Source organism: Syngnathus scovelli, chromosome 11, assembly GCF_024217435.2.
Source record: "Syngnathus scovelli strain Florida chromosome 11, RoL_Ssco_1.2, whole genome shotgun sequence".
Lineage (NCBI taxonomy): Eukaryota > Metazoa > Chordata > Actinopteri > Syngnathiformes > Syngnathidae > Syngnathus > Syngnathus scovelli.
The window spans coordinates 12,044,831-12,064,289 of NC_090857.1; the positions used below are offsets into that span (position 1 = coordinate 12,044,831).

At 43.0% G+C, this 19,459-nt stretch overlaps 4 protein-coding genes across 11 annotated transcripts; 2 read left to right on the plus strand and 2 right to left on the minus strand.

Annotated features, from left to right (window-relative positions):
- The first annotated feature begins 152 nt into the window (after positions 1-152).
- Positions 153-1,749, plus strand: rbp7b (retinol binding protein 7b, cellular). 2 transcript variants are annotated; one of them, XM_049733469.2, is made up of 4 exons: positions 153-337; positions 575-803; positions 1,087-1,188; positions 1,378-1,749. In XM_049733469.2, exons 1-4 carry the CDS (start codon positions 256-258, stop codon positions 1,442-1,444), a joined length of 480 nt encoding a protein of 159 aa, XP_049589426.1. In that variant the 5' UTR covers positions 153-255; the 3' UTR covers positions 1,445-1,749. The 2 variants fall into 2 exon arrangements, with proteins under 2 accessions (XP_049589426.1, XP_049589429.1); XM_049733472.2 differs by having other exon boundaries at positions 167-337; positions 575-753.
- cenps (centromere protein S) lies at positions 1,668-2,704 on the plus strand. Its single transcript, XM_049733473.1, has 5 exons — positions 1,668-1,875; positions 1,961-2,084; positions 2,274-2,307; positions 2,373-2,439; positions 2,536-2,704. Exons 1-5 carry the CDS (start codon positions 1,846-1,848, stop codon positions 2,617-2,619), a joined length of 339 nt encoding a protein of 112 aa, XP_049589430.1. The 5' UTR covers positions 1,668-1,845; the 3' UTR covers positions 2,620-2,704.
- tardbpb (TAR DNA binding protein b) lies at positions 2,509-9,129 on the minus strand. 6 transcript variants are annotated; one of them, XR_007484562.2, is made up of 5 exons: positions 8,451-9,129; positions 7,928-8,091; positions 7,421-7,834; positions 4,200-5,595; positions 2,509-3,555 (listed from the first exon to the last, which is right to left on the minus strand). XR_007484562.2 is itself a non-coding variant. In XM_049733455.2 (5 exons), the coding sequence occupies exons 2-5, from the start codon at positions 8,689-8,691 to the stop codon at positions 5,086-5,088; spliced, it is 1,329 nt and encodes a 442-aa protein (XP_049589412.1). In that variant the 5' UTR covers positions 8,692-8,746; positions 9,027-9,128; the 3' UTR covers positions 2,509-5,085. The 6 variants fall into 6 exon arrangements, 5 of the variants coding, with proteins under 5 accessions (XP_049589412.1, XP_049589416.1, XP_049589414.1 ...); XM_049733455.2 differs by having other exon boundaries at positions 2,509-5,595; positions 8,451-8,746; positions 9,027-9,128; XM_049733459.2 differs by having other exon boundaries at positions 2,509-5,595; positions 7,421-7,588; positions 7,694-7,834; positions 8,451-9,128.
- A 524-nt stretch (positions 9,130-9,653) lies between these two features.
- gnb1b (guanine nucleotide binding protein (G protein), beta polypeptide 1b) lies at positions 9,654-19,238 on the minus strand. 2 transcript variants are annotated; one of them, XM_049733460.2, is made up of 11 exons: positions 18,850-19,238; positions 14,557-14,662; positions 14,439-14,477; positions 13,770-13,876; positions 13,609-13,672; positions 13,357-13,519; positions 12,830-12,896; positions 12,554-12,755; positions 12,180-12,396; positions 11,773-11,888; positions 9,654-11,430 (listed from the first exon to the last, which is right to left on the minus strand). In XM_049733460.2, exons 2-10 carry the CDS (start codon positions 14,611-14,613, stop codon positions 11,782-11,784), a joined length of 1,023 nt encoding a protein of 340 aa, XP_049589417.1. In that variant the 5' UTR covers positions 14,614-14,662; positions 18,850-19,238; the 3' UTR covers positions 9,654-11,430; positions 11,773-11,781. The 2 variants fall into 2 exon arrangements, with proteins under 2 accessions (XP_049589417.1, XP_068508398.1); XM_068652297.1 differs by lacking the exon at positions 18,850-19,238 and adding an exon at positions 18,193-18,215.
- Positions 19,239-19,459: the final 221 nt, after the last annotated feature.

Here is a 19,459-nt window from a genome sequence, read left to right on the forward strand (position 1 = left end):
TGGATTTTATTTTAAAGATAGGGCCTTAGGTTTGCTCTCTTAGCCAGCCATGGCGTCGCACTGTAAAGACCACTTCTTCTGCAAGGACAATCCCAACAACAGGAAGCGCTGTGTTGGCTAATATGTGTAAAAGGTCCCGTACGTACCACCCCTCCGGTGCTATCACCTCTGGCCTATATTGACACACAATGAAACATACAGTCGCACCGCAGAGCTGTTAAAAACCCACTGGCTTCTGATTGTGGAGCCACAAGAATGTCCGAGATGGCGGTCAACTACACGGGGACTTGGGACATGGTCAGCAATGTCAACTTTGAGGGATACATGATTGCTCTTGGTAAGCGTTTGGAACTGCTGCTTATCTTGCTCTTCCTCTTGATGTTACTTATCCAATATTCTCCCACTAAATTAATCTGAGCGGGGCATTGTACTAAACATTGACTATAAAATTGTAAAATTCCCATGTTCTGTTTTAATTTATAATTGATTTGATAATTAAGCATCACCCATCAACATTTTTGGTGTGAAATAGTTTTCTATCTCCAGTGATATGGAATCATCTGGTTTCCCACAGGCGTAGATTTTGCAACTCGCAAAGTGGCAGCCTTGCTGAAGCCTCAGAAAGTGATCAACCAAGAGGGCAATCACTTCAACATTCGAACCCTCACCACCTTCAGGAACTATGAAATTGCATTTAAGGTCGGGGTGGAGTACAAGGAGGAGACTAAAGGAATGGATAACCGCATATGCCAGGTAGAATATACAAGAAGGAGACTAAAGGAATGGATAACCGCATACGCCAGGTAGAATATATCCTACAGTGTCAACCTTTTAAGTCAGTCCCTGCAGCTTCTTTGACTTATTTGGTAATACCTCTCACAGGTAAATACACACACGCACAAAATCTCAAGCAGCAATTTCCTGAAAGAAACAAAGTTATCCCAAGTCACATTTTGGATACAAGCTTTGGGCCACATTTGGGTCATTCAAAGATAAACTTGCCCTCAAAATAGTCGAGTTAATTAACATTGTCTTTTATGTGTGTGCGCTGATTTCACGCCATCCCAATTTGTTCCTGCTTTTTAGAGTGTGGTCAACTGGGAAAATGACAAGCTGGTGTGTGTTCAGCGTGGAGAAAAAAGGAACAGAGGCTGGATTCATTGGATTCAGGAAAATGAACTTCATTTGGTATGATTTCAAAAGAATAAAAATCACCTTTCACCCTTTACTGTGCAGCACAGCCTGGATAAGTCTTGTGTTAGGCAGAATACAAAGGAGTGGGGCCACCCTTTTTCTCCTAGATATAAATATATTATATATATATATTAAGCTCAAATGTACATAATTTGATATGGATTTAATCGTTTTCTTTTTCAGGAACTTACCTGTGAAGCTCAAGTCTGCAAGCAAGTTTACAAAAGGGCACTCTGAGTTTTACATCTGAAACGTATTGCATCCAATTAAAATTGCCATCAGTTAGTTTTCTAAAGCATTTTTTTCTTAGTACACAAGTAGTCTGGAAATAGAATATAGGAAGAACTTTCCCGAGAACAATTCTTCCTGTAACCCTAATAAATGTCAATTTGTTTCTTGGGATTGTAGTACAAACTCCCACCACATGGTGGTACTGTTGAATATATATATATTGAAAAAAAAAAGGTCATGTCATGAGTCGTTGGTTGGATTGTCTTGAATTCGTGCCGCGAAGTTCCTTCGGTTACCGTCACAGAAATAAAATCTCATGTAGTTGCTTAGTGTTTTAGGACCATTTTTTACTTTATATTGTTTAGAATTTGGAGCAAATAAAGCTATGTCATACTTAAAGTTTTCTTGAGTTTACACGAAATGTCCGAGAGCGAAGACGAAACGCGTCAGGTAGGTAAACAAACACTCATGGTGGATAATGTAAACAACTTCATGTACAATATGTAAACATGTCGTGAATAACGTTCCATTCCAGCGACTAAAGGCCGCCGTACATTATACGGTCGGTCGGATGTGTCACAAAATCGGTGAGGACCACCGCAGAGAGTTTAGCCGACAAGTCGTAGCGGCGATAACCGAGACAGCCTTCAGACAATGTGGTGGGTGCCGACTGGTTATCGAGGCTACGTTCGTCCACTTTCCAACTGGTGGTGCTAGAAAGATATTTTAAGGGGTTTAGTTTATAGAAGCAGTGCCTGGACTAGATCTCAATAGCTTGTATGGTGTATTAAAGCTTTAATATGCAAGCTGACATTCACTCAAATGTGTTTTTGTTGGTTCTCTTCCAGATATATTTGCTAAAGACTTGGAAGCGTTTGCAAAGTAAGTTAATTGGTGAGCCTGGGTTTCGTAGGTTAACCTCAATACCCACTGACCTCTGATTCCAGACATGCTAAAAGATGCACTGTGTCAGCAGAGGATGTCAAACTTTTGGCCCGTCGCAGCACAGCATTGGTGAGCTTTCCGTGTCACATAGTTTGAATACACCACAACTCAAAGAATTAACATTGTCCTAAACACAAGTTCTTGTTTGATTCCCCTTTATTTCAGTCGATACACATACAGAGGAAAAGCGAAGAAGTGGAAAAAGAGCAGAAGGCTTTGAAAATGAAGAAGAAGAGCAAAGACTCTTAATAGCATAGAATAAGACACAGGAAAATCCTAACTCCCCACTCTTGCCCCAAACATTCTAATAAACATGTCAACAAGATGGCAAAAATTTGTCATGTTTTTTTTTTTCTCTAACACATGGATTTACACGGCACGTTGCAAGTGACTTAATTCCGATTTGGTTTGCTGTTGGGTGGCGCTTTAGGATATGTGGCATGGCAGTGTACTTTAATTACGCCTACAAAAATGGGAATTAGAAAAGCACACGCAATATGGCGTAAATATGCTACATTAAACAAGCAGTATTAGACAGCGGCCAGTGGAGTAATGTGGTGGTTTCCCACAGTGAATTCAATAGGGTTGGGTTGCCCCATCTCACCCTGTTCTCCTCAATAGGATCGCTGGTGGGAGACATTGTCAAACAGAGGAGCGAGGTTGCAAAGAAATTAGATTTGGCCCATGTGATCCATCAGTATAGACAAAACTACATTGTATGTTTGTCACCTGAAATACACAACAAATGTAATCAGAATTGGCCACTTGGACCTGCAGTGTAAATCCATTTATCTTTGCTGATGCATTGGCACAAGCTCTGTAAGATAGTCGAGTAGGCATACTACACTCATTGTTGACTTTGTAAGCTTTCTACAAAAGCGTAACACCAGTGACCATTCCACAGATGTGAAATTTGACAAGTCAGTCCTCCAATCACCATAAGAGTTTGGAAAGAAAAGACCCTTTTATCCAGGCACTCACAGCAGTACATGAAAATCTCTTGCGCCATTCAAGCAGAAGGGGGGAAATAGAGCAGTTTCTCTTTTTGACAAGTTAAGAAAGTGAGCAAAAAGACAGGTACTACCACATGTCTGAGAAGGCCATACACTCAAAGTGTTGGAATTTCCGTCTTCGTCCTTCAGTCGGGGTTCAAATGGAGACCTCGACCAGCGGAGCCCAAGGTCCCTAGATGTGTGAATTGAATTAGTTTCTTTAATCCCACGCTAGTAGCATCAACTTAATCTATTAACTTTATTAGACACCTCCCTTCATTTGACATCTTTTGCCACACAAACATCAATAGGCTATATAAAAAAGGGAGACTCCACGTTCTCACATCACACTTACGTCCCCACCAGGGGTTTCATCAGTCTGCGTCATCCACATCAAATACACACCTACATATCCGTCTAGGAACAAGGAACAGCACACACCATACAGCATTCAACTCTGATTATAGAAGCATTACAAAGAGCACAACACTCCACTACATTTTCATGTTGACACAATTAGTAGAAGTGGAAAATCTTGCAAAGGTTAAAAAGTGGGGAAAAAAATATTTTGACATACTAATCAAATAGATGTCCACATTGAAGGGGTGAGGTGCTTGTCGCATCTGCTGGTTCCACTCACACATTCATAGAAAATCAGTCACATTTTAGGGGGGGGGAGGCTCGTTCACCGCACAGGCAGTCCTCAGTCCGCTCACTCACCAACCGCTCCACTCTTCGCCACAAGCCATCCGCACTCAGATTCCCCCCCGCATCCAAAAAAAATGTCACTTGCGCAGTTCTCTCTCCAATCAATAAAAAAAGTGAAAACACACCCACCGTCTCGTGAGAACATGCGGAGTGAAGCCGTTGTTTGATGGCATAGCATTTACACAGGCAGGAAGAGGGAGAGTGATAGTGCTTATCGCCCCCGCGACAATGCTGCCATATCGGAGCTTCCTTGCAGGGAAACGGAAGAGAGGTCAACTGCAGAAGAGATTTCAATGAAGGCTTTTGTCCACTTAAAAAAAAAAAAAAGGTAAACTTTCAACCAGATTCTTCCCAATGCAAGATTGCCTGAAATTAGAATATAGCCGGATAATGGTAAACATGCTTTTTTCCCCCCTTTCTCCATCTTAATTGATCTAAGTACACAATACATCCATTAGAGAATCCAGTTGAAACTGATTTAAAAGAGACAGGCAGAGGGAAAAAAATACTTTAGTTCCTAGTCAATAAATTAGGGGTGTCCAAACGTTTCTTCCAAGGGTTGATAAGCAGACAAATTGAAGGGTATAAGAGCCACTGACATGCATCGCTTAGTTTTACATATCAATACTAATCAAGCAGTATGTACAAATATTTAAGCAACTAAAAAAAAAAAACAAACTGGGTGATAAAACTCAGATTTGTTTCGCCTTTCCAGACAGTGAAGGAAGTAGTGAAATTCAAGCAAACAACCCATGCATGTAATGTCGCTTATTTTAGTATATGCCATGGGCTGGAGGAAAAACAACGGTGATGGGCTGCCAATGGCCCCTGGACAGCAGTTTGGACACCCCTGCTCTAGTTAGAATCATTAGCTGCTTTTTCTCTCAATGTACAAAACATCTCCCACCAAAATAAAAAGTGTTGTTCGGATAGATAGGCAGACACCCGAAAAAAATGTGTTAAAAGACTTCACTCTTTCTCACAATACTTACCGCACACGCACACTTTGCTTTTTTTACATACCCCACCCAGACGATTTTGACTCCATGCTGGAGCCAAACCCTGAACTAAACCCACTACCGCCACTGGTGGAGTTTGCGCCTGTGCCCCAGCTGAGGCTGGTTGAGCCGGCGCCGTAGTTGCTGTTGCCCGCGGTGAACGACTGACTTTGGTCTCGAGTGGAGCCGGCGCCGCTGGTGCCGCTGGCCGACGAAGACGACGACTGCTGCTGGCTGGCCAGCATTCCCATCATCCCCCAACTGCTCTGCAGGGCCGCCTGCGCTGCCGCCATCATTGCCGGGTTTAGGTTGAAGGAACCGAAGTTGGCCATGTTACTGTTGTTGCTGCTGCCCATGCCGCTACGACTGGCCCCGAACGCTTGGGCGCCAAACGCCTGGGCGCCGAAGCCGTTTCCGAAACGTCCCGTGCGGTCAAACTGCCTGTTGCCGTGTTTGGGCTCGGCGTTTGAGATGTGGACACTCACGCCTTTGATAATCAAGTCTTCACCGCACAGAGACTGAGCAACCTAGAAGGGTGTGGGGCGAAAAAATAACAACAAAGGCGTCAGTTCAAGTTGTAGCAGTTTGCAAAGATATTTAGGATATTGCGATAACTGGCAATGATCTAGAAACATCGCAACGGTGCTACGAAGGTGATACCGTATTTGCCGGTGTATTGGTCGACCTTTTTCGATCCAAAATCGACCGAAAAAAATCGACCTCGACTTATACACCGAGTCATAAAATTTAACTTCGTATTCATCGCTTCAAATGTGATGGTAACCAAGGCTGTTTCTCATGCATCTCATTGTGCGTGGGTGTGCGTCCGTCAGGCTCATCAAACAGCGAGAAACTGAATCATTATAAAGCGTTCGTCGCATTAACACGCATTCTCAGCAACAATTTCAAATATTCTCAGCTCAATAACGGACATCGAAAGCCAGGCAGCGACGATGACTGCTAGGGGGAAGTACTGGGTATTGAGCGAATGTGCGAGTCATCGCGCGTCAAGCAACGACAATAACTACCGGTACGTAAACATTCAATCGCCATGTCCAAATGAATGTCGTTGGCACTTAGAAAATATTCGCCAAACTTGGCCAGACTTCCAGGGGAAGAGGCCGAATTTTCACTTGTTCTGGCCGACCGGAGGAACCAGCCGAGGCGGACACTTTACGGTGGTTGAATCGTTGGCACTTAGAATATATTCGCCAAACTTGGCCGGACTTCCAGGGGAAGAGGCCGAATTTTCACTTGTGGTGGCCGACACGGGGAACCAGCCGAGGCGGACACTTTACGGCGGTTGAGTCGTTCGCACTTTGAAAATATTTGCCAAACTTGGCCGGACTTCCAGGGGAAGAGGCCGAATTTTCACTTGTTCTGGCTGACATGGGGAACCAGCCGAGGCGGACTCTTTATGGCGCAAGAGCCGTTGGCACTTAGAAAATTTGAACCGGGCGGCGTGCGCGAGTGCGCGGCCCGCTGGAAGTCGAATGAGGCTCCGCGATTTCATCCGCGGTGCTTATAAAGTGCCGATCCGCTCGGCCGGAGCTATTTTCGGCCACCCGGCGCGTGTGCACGGCCTCCCGGCTGTGCCGGGCGGCGTGCGCGAGCTCGCCGGCTGCTGGAAGTCGAATGAGGCTCCGCGATCTCCTCCGCGGTGCTTATAAACAGCCGATCCGCTCCGCGGAAGGTATTCCCGGCAACTTGGCGCGTGCGCATGGCCTCCCGGATGTGCCGGGCGGCGTGCGCGAGCTCGCCGGCTGCTGGAAGTCGAATGAGGCTCTGCGATCTCCTCCGCGGTGCTTATAAAGAGCCGGTCCGCTCGGCGGGAGCTATTTCCGGCCACTTGGCGCGTGTGCACGGCCTCCCGGTGGTGCCGGGCGGCGTGCGCGAGTGCGCTGGAAGTCGAATGAGGCTCCGCGATCTCCTCCGCGGTGCTTATAAAGTGCCGATCCGCTCGGCTTGGAGCTATTTCCGGCCTCCCGGTGGTGCCGGGCGGCGTGCGCGAGCTCGCCGGCCGCTGGAAGTCGAATGAGGCTTCGTGATCTCCTCCGCGGTGCTTATAAACAGCCGCATGCGCACGGCCTCCCGGAATTTGAACACATTTCGTCAATAAATTTCGCATATTGAATTTTGAAGTTTAATATAATGCAACAATTGAGCTCGACTTATACAAAGGATATATCATAAAATCGTAAATTTCCGTCGAATTTTAGGGGGTCGACTTATACACCGAGTCGACTTATACACCGGCAAATACGGTATTTAAAATTGACAAAAATCTCACAGCAGACTGCCAAACAAAGTTTTCAGCAAAAGAGAATAGTGGAACACTCGCTCAAATAATACCTGATCATCTGCAAACGTGACAAAGGCAAAAGCACGGAACGGCTTGGGAATGAAGACGTCCGTGACTTCACCGTACTGCATGAAGAACTGCCTCAGTTCATCTGTAGTCATGTCCTCTGTGCAGCGTCCCACAAATACTTTGCGGCTCCTCATCGGCTCGTCTGGCCCCTGCTGTGAAGACAAGATTAGTACCGGGTTAGAAAAACTGGTGCTCAATAACATTAAATGTGTGTCAATGGAGTGTTGCGCTTGGGAGGACATTACCATATTCACCTTGGAGTTGGGGAACTTGCAGTCGCACCATCTGCCGTCAATCATGTGGCGCTGGGAGATGACTTTTTCCTGCGATTCGTACTCTGTAAAGCGCACAAAGCCAAACCCTTTGGAGTTTCCTGACCTGCCATCTCGTTTAACCTGAGCAGAAAAGAAACGACGCACTCTGGAGGCTGCTTGTCAACCTAGGCAAATATGCAACAAGGGCATTTTACCCAGGTCATGCAGCCATACCTGAACCATAATAACTTCTCCGAAGGTGCTGAAGTAGTCTTTCAGGTCTTGCTCTGTAGTTTTCCACGGAAGACCCAGCACAATCAAGTCCGACGTCTTCATATCGCCACGCTTCATTTTCACAGCTGAAGAGGCATCAATTTCTTCCATTTTCCTTTTGTTATCTGTGTAAAAGACACAATGGTTCTGCCTTCACTCAATCTCATGAATTTCTTTGTCTTGACTTCTGTTTTACTAAAGTCCACTAGCTTAATGCTAATATACAATCCAAACATTACAGACAAGCTAACAAAATTAGAATTGATGTCACTTTAATTACAACCCCACAAGGCAGCAACACAATACAGGTACGGTGATCCCTCGCCACTTCGCGCTTCAACTTTAGCGAATGCGCAACTTCGCGGGTGACGACAGTGAATGAAGCCGACAGTGACATGAGTAAAGTTAATGTCAACAATGTGCCACTTTGAGTCATTGCGAGGGAAAACTAGTCCAACAAAAACAGACGTGAGACTCTGTTTACCTTTCGGATAGTTGACCACATAGACCATGTTCCCCCATCCGGTCTCCGGGGCGTGCAGGACGCCCTCGACAATCCTCACTCCGCGCATGCACTGGGATACGGGGCTCCTGAACCGGAGGCCGCACGCCCCGGGGAACTGGGCAGACACCGTAGACAGCAAAACGGTGCCGTCGTCCTCGGACGGGATCTCCATGGGTTCTTCATTCTCCTCCTCGGCAACTCGGACGTACACCTCAGCCATTTGTCCGGATATACGACGGCTTATGTAGCTAACGGATATGAACGAGTCTAGCAAACTTACAAAAAATTGAAATAACTAAAATTAATCACCACGTATAATCGCTTTACAATTATAGGTGTTATTGAGATTAAAGTAATTCAACATTACGAACATTCGAGTTGCGCATGCGTATCGTTTCTTTGTTCGTTGCAACGGTGTTGAATGTCAACAACGCACAAAAAGTACCTCTCAACAGCATTAACGTCTACGAAAAGTCAACAAAAGCAAAATGTATAAATATCCGCGTGTTTACACTCCTCGGCTGCAACTGCGTTTCATGTAAAGTATTGGCTCACCCAGAAATACGGCATATAGTGTTTTTGATGTTGTTCCACGAGGAACAACAGTCAGACCGCCATGTACGTTCGTTGAGACAATATTACCTAAGAGAAGTAGGAAGTGTGTCATCAGAAAACGGACCGATTTATTTTACGGAGGTGAATTGATTATTTCGGCATTAAATGCCGTCGTATTGCACCACTTAAAAGCGGCCCTTTTGAACTGAAACTTTATATTCAATTTTAACAGATTTGGTGCCGCGAACCGATTTGATAATTTTACTTACTTTAGTTTGTTCTAGTGTTTTGTACTACTGAACTATTCCCCGGATAGATTCCTAACATGGTACATTCCACACAGCTAGCCTCTCCTCCAAAGATGGCCGACGATTCGCATTAGTGATGTGTATTGTAGTTCTTTTCAGTGAACTGAATCTTTAGAATCAGTTCACTCAAAAGATTCGTTCAAAAGAATCGTTCACCGAATCATTCGCTAGCTATCGTAGTACAATATCAATCAACCAAGGTGCCTCGTCAGCGAGCCCACCACCCCAACTGCCAATTGGCTGTCGATCAAACGTTAATCAAGTATATTATGTCAAATGGGTCTATGAAAGTGCAAAAACAGACTCCAAAACGGCAAGATAACTCTCAAACAGCTTTTATTACATCTTCAATCAATAACAGTACAGTTTAGTACAGTATCTATCTTGCATCCAACTCACCGTGGAACACCAACAGACTGAAAGGAAATACAAAAAAAGTGGAACGCTACATAAGGGTGCAGAGCTCTAGTATAGTCGTGGAAAGAAGGTGGGTGAGCAGGAAAATCCATCTGGAGTTGAATCGCATTTTCACTTGTGGCCACACACAAAAATACATCACATTTATTGAAGTACATCTTTGCAGAGAAAGGAAAAGAGTGAGAATGTCACAAAAGTGCTTCTGTATACAGTGAAATGTTGTCATTCAGATGTTCTGCTTTTTCAATATAAGACCAAAAGAAAAATAGAAAAAAAATGCAATATGGACACTGTTTCATTTAGTGATGATTTGAAGGAGAGAAAAAGAAGCTTGCCAAGGATAGAACTATCACAATGATTGTTATATTCTTAAAAATTGGCATCAAGAGGAATTGGTAAGCATATTTGACACAAGGTGTGTGGCCTCTTGCTTACACTGGTGCATAGCATTACCAGTTATTAGTATGCAGAGTCAGTGCCCAAAAAAATGATTTAGATTAGGTTCAATCAATAAGGTTAAGGTCTTTTTCAGAAACCATGAAGAAAAGAAAAAAAATCTAGGACGTTTTTAAAATTTTTATTATTTTTAGCACCACTGAAAGCAAGTCTACAGCATGCACATCTAAATTAAGTCGTGTAAGACAAAATTTAATGTCTCAACTTAAAAACATCAGACCATTTTTTTTTTTTCAGACATTGATTTTTTTTCCGTACATTTCATTCACAGAGTTGCAGCTGCAGTCCCAAGCAAAGGAAGTGTCTATTTATTCAGGTGAGGTGTTTCTCTCAAAAAAGGTGATATTAAACACAAGGCCCTAAACCCTCCCAACCACCCCAATTCTTATTTAAAATACAACTACTGCCCCAAATAATCTCAGCACCTGCCTTGTCACACAGTTTCTTCCCACCCAAATTGAAAGGCATGTACAATAATTACGAGGGGGGGTGATAACTGGACAATGTTACTCTTAATAACTCCTTTTTGTACTGGAATGAGCATTCATAACTTAGAGCATGTGCTTGGTTAGTTAACATCATATTAGTTGAGAGGCAAAGCTTCATGTGCAAAAGGCTGTGATGAGAAGATAAACAAAAAAACTGCTAGTATATAAATACAAACATTTTGGAAAAGCTGCTCGTGTAATATGATCCAAGCGTTTTTTTTTTTTTGTATTTTTTCACGTTTTTATCTCGTTGCTCATCATGTGATTTAACTGGATTAGAAAGGACAAGATGTCATTCAAACATATCTAAAACCACAAAAGAAATATGCCCCCCCCAAAAAAAGCCATTGAGAGTAACAAACCGTCAGAATAGAATTCTTTAAAAAAAAAAAAAAAAAAAAAAAAGTTAAATAATTTGTACAATTACACTCCATTTGCTTTCAAGACACACGTTTGAATGGGATGATAGTGTTGTTTTTCCCCCTTTCTTTCAAGGTAACATGAAATGGTCCGAGAAGGAATGCACAAGTTTCTGATTTGATACCACACGAGATCCTTTCTTTAATTAGGTGATAAGACAATTGTGCTCTTCTTTGTGTAGGAAAGGATTGTTATTCCCTTCGACATTTTTTTTTTTGTGGTGTCCAAGTCAGTTTTAAACAGTGTTGAAGAAGATGTTGTGAACATTCTGAAGTTGTAATGGTCTTCCAGTCGGCTTTGGAGTTAAAAGGACATCTAGGGAGTAAAGACGAGAGGCAAATGTAAAACAACCGCAAAAATGTCAAAAGCCTTTCGCTTTTTGATCCATATTGGACAGGGGGGGTCCCGTTTACGATAACGTTTTCTTACGAGTTGTAACGGAACGTGTATCTTTAACCTACATTTATGCAGTCGTGAGGAGTCAAGATGATTAATGGAGGTAAGGAGTTTATTTGCACAAATACCATTAATAGGGCCGCAGGTATCAAATATATTTTGAATTGAGTATTATAATTAGCCCATCAATTAAATCATATTTGCAACATAGGTCTATCATCATACACGTTGGTATTAGTGAATGGGGGGGGGGGGAATAACCTTCAGGCTTCAATTCCAGATCTTCAGGAAGCTGTCCCAGGATCCTGTGGCAACTGCCATGCCATCATCAGTCACGCCCAGACAGCTCACACGGTTGTCATGGCCAGCCAACACACCTAGAAAGGTCAAAATAAATTCATAAACCCTTCAAGAGGACATATTATGGAGCACTAACTTTTAAATCGCTGAACTACTGCAACCATGAGTGAAAATACTTTTGGCCAATAGGCACACACCCCCTTCACACACACACTAATTAGGCTCTGCTCCCTTAAATACAAGCCACTTGAGTTGCAAGGTTCAGCCTCCGCCACTTGTCATGGTAACAACAAAAGCTGGACGCCATTGGACCAGCAGAGACAATGCTTCAGCAAACATAAAAAAAAATAAAAATAGGTTGGACTCACCGGCACGGTCGGCCTTTAGTGTGTCCCACACGTTGCAGTTAAAATCGTCATATCCGGCCAGGAGCAGACGGCCGCTTTTGGAGAACGCCACTGAGGTGATGCCACAGATGATGTTATCGTGAGAGTAGATCATTAATTCCTGATCGGCGCGCAGGTCAAACAGCCTGCAGGTGGCGTCATCCGAGCCAGTGGCAAAGGCGTTGCCATTGGGGAAGAACTGTAACGCAAAACATTGGACCGTCACAACAATATACACTACTCACAAAAAAAAAAGAAAAATATTTGCCTCTCAGGTGAAATGGAGGATGAACCCAGAATGGAATGTAACCTTTGGGTAACGCAAGTTACTTATGGAAAAATGGCTGTCGACTTACACAGATGGCATTGATGTCAGACTCATGGCCAGTAAAGGTCTGTCTGCACATGCCCTCTCGCACATCCCAGAGTTTGGCCGAAGCGTCACAGGCACCGGAGACAAATAATCGGGAATCCGGGGCCAGAGAGAGGCTCATCACGTCGCCTGTGTGCCCGGCGAATGTGGTTGTCTGCTGCCCGGTTTCAATGTCCCAAAGTGCACTGTCACGTGGCAAATACCTGTTATGTTCTCTCGCATTGGAAAATGGCAAATAAAGCACTGTGCTTTCCCTTACCAGGTGGTGTCTCCCGAGCTTGTAACAATCTGGTTGTCATCAAGAAAACGACAGCAGGAAAGGTATCCTAAAATGGAGGCAAGCGCCAGGTCAGTCATCTAAATATTTGCTTGTTCTTCAAACAAACTTGGCTTGGCTGCTCTGCCATTTTATACAAAAATAGTACTACTTATGAACATTTGTAAATATTCATAACTTTACTTTTTAATTACCAGTTTAAAGCAAAACAGAACAAGTTTTATAGTGGAAAAAATACTTTAGACTATTTCAATGTATTTACCTTGAAGACGGACGGGCCAGTTAACCCGCAAAACAACTTGGTTATAAAATGTCTCATATAATTTAGATTTCCTTGAGTTGTAACCACACCCAAATAGTGATTTGCAACCAGGTTAACATTTGTTGCCATTCAAACAACAGAAGGTCAAAATGTCAAAACAGGCTCACATTTCACACTCATCACATTCAAGAGTAAATGAAATGAAATCACGGTGCGCAGTGATAAAAATAACAACCAAAGCCAATACCTGTATGTCCGGCAAGCTCGCGGCTCACGCGTACGTTGCCCTCGCGGGTTTTCAGGTTGTAAATGGAACAGATGTTGTCTAAGCCGCCGCAGGCCACGTAATTTCCTGAAGGTGCATATGCGCACGTCATGACCCAGGAAGAACGAAGTGGAATGGCATGGACCTACAACAGGAGATGACAGCACATGTTTGAAAAAAACACATCTGGAGACCAACAACATATCTTGGGATGGAATCATAAAATTAACTTGCCTTGTTTGTGGTATAGCTGTCCCAAATAATTAGTTTGCCATCCTGAGAAGCACTGACCAAAAGCCTGAAAAAGACAGGTATAGAAATATAAATAAATTACTTTTGTCATACATTTTGGTAGAGTGCCAACATTAAATGGCGTCCACACAGAAGGTACATACCTGGAATCTGTTCCCCAGTGCATGGCATAGATTTTGGCCAGATGACCCCGCAGCGTTCGTCTTGTACGCATCTGAATCCGCCCGACGGGATCAATGTTAGCCGTAATCTGAAAAACAAGACACCATCCGTTTGTTTTTTTTAACACAAAAAAATGGTCAGTGCTGTTTTCTTAAAGTTGCAATGCACAGTTAGCTGGCTTCAATATCCATCAAACATTGTTTCCTATTGTTGTCTCCTGTTAAGACTTAGAGAAAACCATATCCAAGGACCGAAGCAAACAGTTGCAAATACCGGAGGAGCAACTGGTTGTGTTGAGTGTTTGTATAATACGCCTCAGAAGTAATTGACGCAATAAAAATGGTAAGGACAAGAGTTTCCCACCACAATACAATCACCAGATAAGTTTAGCGTCTGATAGTTCTTCCTCTACAATTTAGGACTTTCGTTCTTGTGCTGCATTTTGAAGGTCAGTCTTAGAACTAAGACAGACATTGTTGGTTGCAATTGTCAGTGACGAAATTTGTGTGTATGCTGTAGGTCATCAAAGCGCAACACACTTTCAGGGGAGCAAGCACAAGTGGCGATTTGTGTGATGTCGTCTCTGACTTTGTAAAACTCAGCTAAAAAAAAGGCTCTGTGTTTCGTGGAGATGGTAATGTGGGATTTACCTGTGATAGCGTGGCATCTGCACATGCTTTCCTGGCATCCTGTAATAATAAAGAAATTAGAATCAGACCATTCTCATTTTAATTGCATGACAGAGCAAAAAATAAGTATTCAACTCACTCTGATTTGATTTTTGAGCTGCTCAGCCTCTTGGCGTAACTGATCCAGTTCACTCATTTTAGTCTTCTTTTTCAGTTACCTCTCTCCAGCTATTGGGGCACTTGATCTACGAAAAGAAAAGTGGCCCATTAATTCAAACAAATACAGCGGGGTTGTAAAAAGTATCAATGATCGATTATCTTTTTTTTTTTACATTTTCTGATTATTTAATCATTTATTTAAGCGACTATCTGCTGTTCTGTTTTTCATGTTATTTTTTTATGCCTTGTTTTTTTTAATCGACGCAGTATGAAAAATGTATCTTCCTGGGTATCGACATCGAGCTTGACATTTTATCATGGTGACAACCCTAAAACACAGTTGAGTAAAGTGTCTCTCAAACTCAGACACAACCCCTAACAGGCCTAAGACGCTGATGCAAGAACAAGACGTACAGTTCAGCCAGGCAAATCCTATTGAATGTCTGACTGATATGGAAAAGTAGCCATCATCCATTTGACCTCAATCCCAGGGATACTCCCAATGTTTGCCAAGTAATCAATAACCCATTTACATGAATATTAAGACACAAGAAACCGGCTGTATTCCCACGATGCATATCACTCCTTTATTATACAAGACTGGAACAACTCGGCATTGAATTGTCAACCCAAAAGATCCAGTCGTAGCAATTAAGAGCCACTTTTGCCAAGATAGTGCAACATTAACATGGCGGCGACATGATTGCGAGCAACATTTTGCACACTTGGATCGATCATATAAATTATTCAAAGAGAAGTACATTAGGAAGCGGATGACATTTAAGAGTTTGAAAATGGAGCCGGACTAATCGCCTCTATTCTGTCGGACAACAGCCAGAAGACAACAGCTAAAATGGTCAAACCTTCCCAACTTGGGTCACCAAAATGCACTAAGAGTAACACAAATGGCAATGGGTATGAATTGCCGAGAGAAATAAATAAATAAACTAATGGTTTCTTCCTGGACTACACCCAACTACTAATCAACTACGATTTTGTTCAAGTCAAGTCAAGTCAAGTCAAGTCAATTTGTATAGCCCTAAATCACAAACAGTCTCAAAGGGCCTCACATAGACAAAAATTGACAATTATTCTCAAAGTTCACAATTCATTCGACTAAAAATCAAATAAAAGCCTAATTAGTATTTGATAACAAATTCAAATATTACCCAAATGAGATCCAAATTACTTTACAGTTGACAAAATAATAATTACAACAAACCACAAATTGCCAAGCAATGTGTCACCTTACCTGCAGCGTTTCTGAGTGTTCCTTGACATTTTAGGGCAACATTTAATAGTTTTGTGGCTGGTGTCAAGTCTGATTGGTTGGCCGTTGTCCCACAATCATCCTCTTACACCCATTAATCTTATAATAACCGTGTCATGGAATGAGATTGTCACACATAGATGACAGAACACCTTCATCACCTTGAAAACGATAGTGTGGAAGTCATAACTAATATTTGAATGTCAATTTGACTCAAAAGTATACCGGGTCTACGATTTACATTTAAATGAATTATATTGAGGAATATATATTAACGACTAAGTCACACTTATTATTATTATATTATTATTTAAGATTTTGTCCATAAACAAAATGGAGGGCTTCCATTCAACTGGTAAATACAATTTTAGTATTCATTTAATGTGAAACGATGTGTTTTATAGAAATACAGTATTGTGCAAGTCATTCACATTTTTTGCGTTTGTCCTAATTTTCACAAGTTAGCAGGCTACTTCTTGGTTTATGAAGAATGATTTTTAAAAGTTTTTCCGGGTACTCCGGTTTCCTCCTACATCCCAAAGACACGTGTGGTAGGCCGATCATAGCCCGTAGGTGCGATTGTGAGTGAATGGTTGTTTATCTTTGTGTGCTTGCGATTGGCTGGCGACCAGTTCAGAGTGTACCCCGCCTACCGCTCAAAGACTGCTGAGATGGGCTCCAGTACGCCCGCAAATTCATTGCTGGATAAACAGGAGGGACCATTATAGTTAGATCAAATAGATCAGCAGATAGAGATATAAAATAAATTAGATTGAAGATAGACAAATAGTGTATATTTCAAAAATTCTGTGAAAAGAGTACATAATGAATGCAAGTGGTGGCTTAAGACTTTGCACAGTACTGTGTACATGTATTATTTCCCCATTGACCTCGGTAGATGCTTGCACTTCCTCTGCCTCATCACTTCTCCTTTACCAAGCAAGCGCCTGATCAGGGTCAGCTGACTGCCTGATAAACAATGAGTGCTAGTAAACAGCTTGGAGTTGGAAACTCAGTTGCTGCTCACCAGTTTAAATGTGTCTGCTCAGTAACTGAGTGGTACAAATGTCAAGTAAAAGCACATTAAATAATGACAGTTTAAATGAGCTGAAGCTGAATCATAGAATGAGGGCGGGGTCGGGGGGATCATAACGAGTAATATCACTGCTCAAAGTCCTTAATCCCAAAGAGCTCAAATCCTCAGTCAATGAGCGTGTAATCCTATCCATGTCCACTAACACAAACAGCTGGCGAAGATAAGTGGGGCAGTGGAAATATGCTTTTCCATTCATAAAAAAGATGATTTTGATCTTAATTCTTTTACCCACAACCCGCTTATGACAATTGCCTGGATTAGGCCAACAGCGATATAGCCATTACATCATTCCCACTTGGCCTTCTTAATTTATTTAATTATGAAAAATCAAATTGTCAATGTTTGTGCACCTAGAGACTTTTTTCTTTTCTTTCGTTCATTTTTGTACAGTTAAACAATAACACTTGATCTGGGCCCCAGCATGTGCACAACAGTGATTTACCTACAACTGGGATTGTTTGCATGCATTTACATAGCTGCAGGATAACTGTCTATTCAAATGTGTCAAGAGTAGGCGAGCTACATTACTAAACCTGCGAGGATTTATTCAAATACCAAGTTGGAAACTCTACTGCTAACACGGCATACGGTTGTAGTGCAATACGACTTGCAGTGCTATCAGAGAAGATGCAGCTAAACGCCATCTTGCCTTTCCCCACTGGACTGTCTGTCCGCTAGTTAGCTTAGCATGTAGCTCGTTTTAAGTGGGGCGGCCTGCAGGCAGGGCAGAGCAGAGAGGATAGCAACTGCACCCATCGTTCCAAATCACCTCAACATACAATAAACTTGTGCCTTTTTTAGAATTTGCACACGCTCGAATTCGAGCGCATTGCAAAAAAAAAAAAAAAAAAAGGTTTCCCCTTCTTCCGCAATTACAGCGCCTTGCAAAACGCTAGTGCTGGGAGGAGACGCTTCTATGAAAGGGTTCTGGCAAGGCCACTGGCCCTGTTTAAATCCACTTACTTGCACACTAAACAATCTTGTTAAAGCACTCGGTGTTCACTTGATTCGATAAGGACCGTCGCGGTGCTTATTTTGCGGGTCTCTTCTCGAAATGTGCAAGGTCGGGCTGGGCAGCGAATACGGCCCTGCTTTTGCCTTCCACCAACCCGGGCACACAAGCCCGCATTTCTCTTTTTAACATGTTTAGTTGGAAGAATAATTGAACTTGCATCCGACTTCGAAAGCGCAAGATTGTAGCCGAGATGCTAACTTCTAACACAAAAAAGGGTGGTAACGCCGCAACTCACAATCATTACGCCTCGACGAATCTCCAGTGATACACAGCGCTCCAATTTAGTCACTTATCTCCTCGTAAATAGCATCTCCAACAAATAAGCACAACTAATTCGGAAACCTACAGTATTATTTGGAACTATGTTCGAGCAGAACCCAGTCTGATCGTAGACAACTGTGCATAATTATGCATGTAGCTATATTTATTTTAATGTATATATGTACACACACGGCTGCGCGCGCGCACAGACATAAATCACTGCTTCTGCAAGAAAACGGCATGAGTTATAAATAGTCAACGTTGTAGGGTAGTTCTCACTCTATATAGTTTGAATTATTCTTGTAGGAAGGGGGGGGGGAGAAGTAGATAGAGCCCTCGGTTCGGCCATGGGTGACACCGAGCCTGGGCTGGTTAACGGTACACTCCATTATGGAAAATATGAAATCTTGAGGCGTTTCTATGTAAACAAATATAGTATACGGGTTATATTAGTCATTGTAACTCCTTTGGGGGCACTTATGTTGAAACAGCAGCTGACTTAAATGGCTAAAAGGCTAAAGCTAACGCTACCCCACCCCCGAGCGGCTTAATTCGGCCATTATACACAACCACGCGCGACATGATTAGGGGGTGATCAAAACAGCAATGCAGTCGCTCTATATCGCCTTACCTGAGTCAATGTGTTTTTTGGCATTGACCGGGAAAAGAGACGAGCCCACGAAAATCAGCGAAGAGCCCCCACCGCTAGCTCAAGAACTAGCCAGCCCCAGCTAGCGTCGCTTTGCCGAGGAAGCAGCGAGCCCAACAGTCGACCAACCGGAGATGAGGGAGGGAGGAGGGAGAAAAGAGAGGGGGGGATCACACCCACAAGCCTTGCACAGAACAAAGGCAGACCCAAAAAAAAAAAAGGCGAAGATTCAAAGTTCGTTAGCACTACTTAACCACTATAACACAGCGCCCCCGCCACTATGCCGAGTTTAACGCGTGCCCTTTGCCGACCAAGAAACACTCTCGGCCAGCCATCGAACGTTGAGATGGGCGCGGCGACCCTGCAGTCATCGCCGGGAAACCCCATGCTGCAGCACGCAAAGCAATATGCCTCCACTGGTGGTGCCCGAATCGGGGTAACATCGTCACTGTTATTTCCACAAACTCTTCATTAAGTTGCTTTGATTGACTATTGTTACGTCCCACTTTATTTGGACACTGACAGTACACGTTACGACGGAGTACTGTTCCTATGGTGGTGATGTAATACGAATTACGAGTTTCTTGGTACA